The sequence below is a fragment of the Arachis hypogaea genome, chromosome 1 (genome assembly GCF_003086295.3).
Source record: "Arachis hypogaea cultivar Tifrunner chromosome 1, arahy.Tifrunner.gnm2.J5K5, whole genome shotgun sequence".
NCBI classification, from domain to species: Eukaryota; Viridiplantae; Streptophyta; class Magnoliopsida; order Fabales; family Fabaceae; genus Arachis; species Arachis hypogaea.
In genome coordinates this window covers 52,111,880-52,120,201 of record NC_092036.1, presented here as the reverse complement: position 1 = coordinate 52,120,201, position 8,322 = coordinate 52,111,880, and the positions used below count along the sequence as shown (strand labels likewise).

The 8,322-nt window shown below is 28.5% G+C and overlaps 1 protein-coding gene across 1 annotated transcript; it reads right to left on the bottom strand.

The window, feature by feature from the left end:
• Window positions 1–651: 651 nt before the first annotated feature.
• LOC112803960 (uncharacterized) lies at window positions 652–6,503 on the bottom strand. Its single transcript, XM_025847407.3, has 3 exons — window positions 4,983–6,503; window positions 1,555–1,630; window positions 652–1,399 (listed from the first exon to the last, which is right to left on the bottom strand). The coding sequence occupies exons 1-3, from the start codon at window positions 5,796–5,798 to the stop codon at window positions 831–833; spliced, it is 1,461 nt and encodes a 486-aa protein (XP_025703192.1). The 5' UTR covers window positions 5,799–6,503; the 3' UTR covers window positions 652–830.
• Window positions 6,504–8,322: the final 1,819 nt, after the last annotated feature.

Here is an 8,322-nt window from a genome sequence, read left to right as displayed (position 1 = left end):
ACATTTCGGATCTAAAATTCTAATACCATGTCATAAAACCACTCATCCCAAAAGTGTAATCTGACAGGACAATGTAACAATAATAGTCATATCTCTAATACTTTCTAAACTTTCATTGTGCACATTGTACGCTTAAGTCATTGGCTCTTTATACTTTCTCTTACTTTCTCTGTTTTTTTTTTTTCTATACTAAATATAAAGGTTTTCAGAGATTGCAAAAATTAAAAAATACCAAAATTTACCCATATTTTCAAAGCTCCATTTACTGGCTCGCAAAAATCATATTTTATGAATCAATCTTATGGCCATGAACTTCAAACTATAAGATCACCAAAAAAAACAGAGCCCAACACTAATACCCCTAACACCGTTTTAAGCTCCTCATGCCAAGTCCAAAAAAAGCGCTCCTCATGCGACTCGGCTTCTGCTGTTAGGCACCCTGCACTAAATTATGTAACTTGTTCAATGAGCTTTGCAAGTTGTTCCCTCAGGACCAACACTGTGACGCGTGTCATCCTAGTATTCAATCAAGAAAAATATGTATGTATATCCGAATTCCGATAATTAATTTTAGATGAGTCTCACTGTTATTACTTAAGTGTTTGAATATTTTCAAATCGTGTATGATACAGGGAAGGAAAACATACACCATACCAAATATGACCAAATTAAATATCCAAAATTGAGCCCCGAACATTGTTCCAAAATTTAGCCGTCTATGTATCCTATCCCCGAGAAAGGGAAGAGATGAATACAAACATGAATAAGAAAAAAGAAAAGATTGTCAGAAACATTATAACTCTTCATAATTGAAGTAACTAGCTAGCTAGCTAGCAAATCCACAGATCAAGTAGGAGCTCGTTAACTAAAGTAGTGAAGACCTCGGTTTCAAGCTCAATGGCCAAATGTTGCACTTGTCTGTCATAATTTCTCCACTCTAAACATTTTTCCATTTCTCTAATGTACATTTCTCTTCCTTTATTCACTTCCCAACCCAAATATAACTCTTGTGGATTCCCACGAACCCAATCCTCGGCCACCTTGCAAATCTCAAGCTCCTTTGACGATGATAAATCATCATTATTGTTGTTGTTTTCTCCGATGATAATACTTTGTTTGAAGTAATCAAACAACAGGTTCTCTGCTTTAACTATCAAACAGTTGGGTGATGTTTTAACCAATAAGAAGTTGAGAAGGTTTCGCGCACTCTCCTCTACTCTGTTGCCATCTTTTTTGGTATTGTCATCATGCTTAATTGGTACCGATACTACTGAACAATAATGTTCATCATCATCGTCCAGTTCTGACATTGACATCAATTTCTCCAGGGACACTGGCTTCACTGAAGCCATGCCTTTAAAGTGCCTTCTCTTCTCTTGCATGTGCTTCTGTTCGCTTCCTGTAATCATAAATCATATATACACTGTAAATTTGTACTCATCCTTATTTCTTATTTTTTATAGAGTCCTCAGTCACATTTTTTATTTTATTTTTATTATTATAGATAGAGTGTGAGTTAAAAGAATGGACTTAAAGGGGAATATAATGTTATACCTTGGTTGTCATCTTCGAAGGGGCAATCTAGTACAGATACAGGACTTGATTGTTCTTTCTCCTCGTTTGCCCAATCCTGTTTCATATGATACACAATGTGTTACTAATAAGAGCTGAAAGAAGAGATATTGGTATCCAAGTTTATTTGATAGGGGAGTAGATACATGCTCTAACAATAAAAGTAAGTCTACCTTACTTTATTTAAGATACACTAAATAATTTATGCTTTCACTTATTTATGTAAAGCCAAAAGTACAATTTGATCAAAAGAATTTCCCTTCATCTTCAAACGAAGTAAGAATACGTAAAGTGAAATGGTGGAAACTCAGGTGCAGTCGACTTCATGTGAAGTTGATACCTAAGAGTCGTTAGATGATTTGTCTGATTTGACTAAATTTTCATCTAATGGCACTTAGATATCAACTTCGCGTGAAGTCGACTTCACCTGAATTTTCAGAGTTAAGTCTTGCTTTGATTTTTAATATTAGTGAATTACATTGATTTAATTCTGATTTTTCAATTGCTATAATTTGATCTCTCAAATTTTAAAAACTGCACCAATATCGTCCCTCTAGAACTCAATGCAATTAGTGAAGCTCAAATCTTGTCATGCTAAACCTATTAAAACTAAGCCATACGCATTTTAGCGTTAAAAAAGACACTAAATGACGTGGTTTAAGGGTTTGAACAATACTAAAACGTTACACATTTTCCTTTTAAACAATACTAATTGTTCAAATATTCAAACAACGTCATTAAGTGCTTTCTTTAAGATCAAAATGCGTATGACGGTATTTTAATATGGCGAGCATACATGACAAGGCTTAAGTCACGTCACTAAAGCTGCGTTTGTTTCTAAGAACAGAACAGGACAAGACACTGAGAACAGGACATGACAAGACACTGATAGACAGAGACACAAAATTTTGTGTTCTTATATTTTGTTTGGTGATAAACTAGAACAAATTATAAAAATTTAATTTATTTTTATTCAAAAAATTTGAGATGAAAAATATAACAATAAAAAATATAAGTATGAAAAATTAATAAGAATAATAAAAGAAAAAATAAAAAATAAGTTGTGTCACTTGTTAGTGTCTCCGTGTTTTTTCTGTCAGAATAGACACAAAATACACTAATTCAGTATCTCTAGATATATTGTCTCTGTCCATATTTTTTCTACCAAACACGATTTTATATCTCAGTATTCCTGTTTCTATAAACAAATACAGTCTAACAATATTGAATTCTAATGACAAAAATACACAAAAAAAATTATATTGATGTATTTTTTAAATTCAAAAATTAAATTATAACTAAAAATTTAGAAACTAAATAAGTGTAACTCATCAATCTCGAAAACTAAAGTGCGGGTTACTACTCAACTTGAAACTGAACGTGTGAAATGCAAGTATGATATGATTTCCTGGAGTATTTTAAGTAATAAAAAGATTCCGTTAAAATGTAAAATATGGATAATGTGTTTTATGAGTATACATTGTCAAAATATAATAATAATTTTCTTTTTAAATTTTTGATGCATTGAGTTTTAGAAATATAAAGAATATATTCTTCAATAACTTTTTAATGAAAATAATTTATTAAAAATTTTTATAATACATTTAATTAATATTTTTAGTATACATGTTAATTAGATTTTTAAAATATTAATCAACTAAGCACTGGGTCAGCAAAGTCAACTAATGAACGACATTGACAATTATATATATCGATAATAGAGAACGTAAGATCTTTTTTTACAATATTTTAAAAATTTCTTATTTAATTGAGGAGGAATTTTTTTTTCTTCGCTCACATCATTTATCTATTTTTTAATTTAAAAAATTAAAATTATTTCATAAAATAAAAGTTTTTATTCTATGAAATATATAAAAGCACTCATTAATAATTTCAAACAAATTCATAGAACACTAAGAGATTTCCAATGGAAAAGGTGATGAGGCTCTGCTTATGTCCATAGTTCGATAATTTAATACAAAGTTAAGATGATGCAGGCATCAAGAAAAGAAAAAAAGAAAAAAAAAGAAGATGATGTAGGCATCCTAGTTCTTTTTTCTAATTTGTAATATTTGTTAAAATTAAAAATATATCATTTATCATTCATTAAGGTATTAAATATAAAAAAATTATTATAAAAAAATATTTTCCAAATAAGTAACCATAATGATAAATTTTTAAAATCTTAAAACGTTCTGAATTGGCGGCAGGCAAAAGAGATTTGAAAGGCATCCCTTGCCCCATGGATTGGATAAGCAAGAACAAGTAACACTGTGCGGTGCAGTGAGATTCAGCGGCGTGGATGGCGCAAAGTAAGCATCACAATTCACAGCCCTTGGGAGTTGAAAGTTGAAACACACCCAATTAACTGCACTGCCCCCACGTGCATTTAATTCATCATGCATTCTCGGCTCCACCTCTGTTCTCGTATTTTGCCTCTTCCTCCTCACTCCTCATCAATGTCCCCACTTCCTACCCTAGTACTGCTAATTACTATCTATTATTTGTTTGGAATTTTCCCTTATTACTAATGTATTTGACCTTAAAATAAAGGCATTGGTCATTGGAATTTTCCTTTTTCTTTTCTAATTTCCGCTTTTTTATTGATTGAGAAAGTTTAGGAGCCAGTAGATTTTATAGTTTTTAACTATCAATTAGTTATTAATGATATTTTTAATGGTGTGAGATTGTATCTAATAGTGTAGAATCATTTAATTTTCTTTTGATGGTTAAGTGTTGGCCAAAATTTAACAAAAATGCTGTTCTCCTATCACCAATAAAAATTCATGAGTATTTTTTAATTAGAGAAAATATAGGTCATTAATTTTTAATTAGTGAATATTAAAAATAATCTTAATTCTAAAATACTTATTTTTAGATAATTTAAAATTTAAAATTTAGAATTTAGAATTTAGAATTAAATATTTTATAATTTGGATTTTAAAATTTAAAATAAATAAAATAATTTTAAAAAATGAATTAATATTGATTGAAAAAATTAATTTTTTAGTATTATTCTATTAATAATAAAATATAAGTAAAAGTATATTATCATATCTATTATATATTTTGAAAGAATATTATAAATATATAAACATGCAATTAGATTATTGCATAAAGATCCATTTACATTATTACTTCATTTATTAAAATACTTTCTCTTTTATTTGAGTCATCATAGATAGAAGTGAAAACATTACAAGAAAAAAAGTAACAAATTTCATCAACTACGTTAATAAAAAAAATCAACAAATCAATGAAAAATAAACAGGACTTAGAACAATAATGTAAAATGTCATTAATAATAATAATAATAATAATAATAATAATAATAATAATAATAATAATAATAAAAAATAAATAAATAAATAAATAAATAAATAAATAAAACGGAAATTATGTATACTTACCGTTGTTCTCTCCTGGTGTATCTTGCCAGTGGGCGGAGGGGGTTCTTTCGTAGCCTGAGCGACGTCGTTTTCAGCGGAAGAAGAAGAAGCAGCGCTTGAAGACGAAAATGTGAACTCGCTCTCTCCCCAGCTACTGTTACTGCCACAACCTGAAGAAGAAGAAGACGAAGAAGAAGAAGAAGAAGAAGAAGAAGAAGAAGAAGAAGAAGAAGAGGAAGTAGTGGTGGTGGTGGCTGCGGCATTTGTAGTGGACACGCTATCCTCGTTCAACGACGCCGTTTTATCCGGATCCTGCATAAGCAACTCGCGGAATGAAGTCCTTATCCATCTCTGAGTTCTTCCTCCTTCCTCGTCCTTCGCTGCCGCTTTCCTCCAGAAGCTTCTACTCAGCAGCTTCCTCGAGAAGCTTCTAGAAAAAACGCTTCCAGAACCGTCTTTCCTGGATCTGGTACTCTTGTGTGGCAGTGACTTGATGGCCTTGATTACAACTTCCGAAGCTCTCTGCAGAACCGACAAAGAAGAAGAAGAAGAAGAACGAGGAGGTAAGAGTGTGGTAGTGCTGCTCCTCCTCGACCTCCTCCTCCTCCTGTTGTGGCGTTTGAGATCTTTCTCCGCCACAAGGAATCCAACGGCCGTGCTGCAGCATTGTCGGCGCGGCAACGATTTAAAACCGTTGGATGAGCAGGAGCTCAGGTCGTCCCTCATCAGGTAATCTTTCAGTAACATGGAATTAGGTCTTGCGAGGTGCTTCTTGGTTTTGATCATAGTTTGCATTATTTGAGAATTCTTACTTAAACTAATTCTCTCTGAAGGCATGCTTATATCTTTTTTCAAGGAAAGGATAATAAGAAGAAGAAGATATGCTTCAAGGTAGTATAAAGTAAGCTAGAGAGACCTATGTAGGTTGTGAATTATACAAATCTGATCTTAAGAAAGTAGGGACCAGGGATGTGGAGAGGGAGGGAAAAAAAGTGCCAAAGGTGAAAAAAAAAAAAAAAGAATTTATATGTTAGAGCGAAAACCAGCTAACATCGAAATGTGGTAAAGAAGGAACAGCACAATGTTCGTAGGAGCGAGTGTTCAGAAGGTATTTGTTAACGGTAAAAGGGTTTGAATGAAGCATGGAGTTTAATTGGTATTGGCAGGTATCTAAGGGTGACAGAAGAAAGCAAAATTAATTATGAGTGACATATATGCAAAAATGTGGGGGCGTGGGGTTAAGAAAAGACGATACATGTGCCAAGATATCCAAATTTATATGAAGTGACCCTATATGAAATTAATGATATATGGTGCAGAGAGATAGAAAGGCCTTGGCTTTCGGCCTTTAATTTTTTCTGAATAAAGCGAGCCAGTTAAAAGCTTCGCATATAGTGGTACATATACATACCAGTAGTGATGAATACTAATGATGAATAATGACACTGTGACAGTCACAGTATACGTACTACACTATGGTCTGGCTCAGCTTACCTAACAGGAACAACTTAAGCTAACTAGCCAAACCACACACATTGACACGAAATTATTGAAGAGTATTACTCGTGTTATATATATATACACACTATGTACCGTGCGACATGAAAAACATTTAATATTTTATTTATATCTGAGATATTTTTAATAAAAATATATTTTTTAATATATTTAATTTTAAATTAAATTTATTTTATTTTTTATGTGAATACTAAATAATAATACATAACAAAAAAATTCACAAAATAATTAACATAACAAAAAAAATTCACAAAATAATTAAATTCATTAAAGAGAAAAGCATAATATGTAATAAATCAATGTCTTAATTTTTATGAAAAAATATACGTACACATATTTTTTTCTCTAACATTAGTTGTTGTACATTTATAGATTGTATCTTTATTTCTGTATCAAATAAAATTAAAATATTATTTATATAAAAAGTTTATTCAACTACAAAAAATATAAAAAACACAATTAACAACAAAAAAATATAAATTGATTAAATAATACTTAATCATCTCAATTTATCAAAGACTTCTCTATACCCAATATTAATCATACAATTCTCAAAAACTCTCTCATAATAAAAAAGTTTATAATCACATAATAATACATTAAGAAGACATATACATTGTGTAGAATTAATCTACTCTAAATTAAAATTAAAAATATTCAATTAAGTTAATTATCTATTTTAGAATAAATCATTATAATTATGTGCATTTAATTTCTAAAATTAAAAATATATGATTTCTTTTTAATTAACAGTTTTTTTATTTATGTATATGTATATATTAATTATTCAATTAATAGTTTTCTTGTTATGAGGATATAATTATTTTGTTTAAATAATTTTAAATATTTTTTTATTTACATATACGTATATATTAATTGTATGTAAATATATTTAAGTCATATAAATTAATTATTTTTTATTATGATTATTTTCTTTTGAGTCCACAATTATTTTATGGTTTTTTTATTCTATCAATATCATATACATGTAATAATTTTTATAAATTATGATAATTTTTTTATTTATATATACATATATATTAATTGTGTAATTAATAATTTTTTTATTCTTAAAACATATTTATTTTATTTAAATAATTTTAAATATTTTATTATTTATGTATGCGTATCATATTAATTGTTGATAAATATATTTAAATTATATATATATATATTAATTATTTCTTGCCTATAATTATTTTTTATAGTTAATAGTTTTTTTATTTTCAAGATATATTTATTTCTTGATTACGATTATATATATATATAAAAAGTTCTTTTTGAGCCTACAATCATTTAAGAATTTTTTTTATTCCTTATTATTAATATTGTATGTATAATATTAATCATGGTAATCTTTATAAATCATTACCAAAGACATAAGTTTGTATGAAAAGTAGTGGTAAATAGAAATATAGAATTATAGATAATTGTGCATATATTTAATAGTAATAATGATAAAATTGATTTCTTTAAGATAGAAAAATAAATTTTTAATTAATGATAAATTAATTTGATATATATTAATTATAGTAATAAATTTTAGCTATTAACAAAATTTTTTTATACCAATGATTATTTCTTTATATATATATGTGTACGTGTGCGTGCGTGCATGCATGTATATGTGAACAACTAAATTTTATCCTAATATATTATTGATCGTAGGTTACGATTATGATTATACGTATACTTAATTATACGTTAATATATATTAGTAAAATTTTAATACAATAATCCTGTTAATTATACACTAATAAAATTTTAACTCAACTAAATATATTATTGGACATCTAAAATTTTTAATAAATATTTTGCTGAGTTTGGTCGGTGTATAACTCGT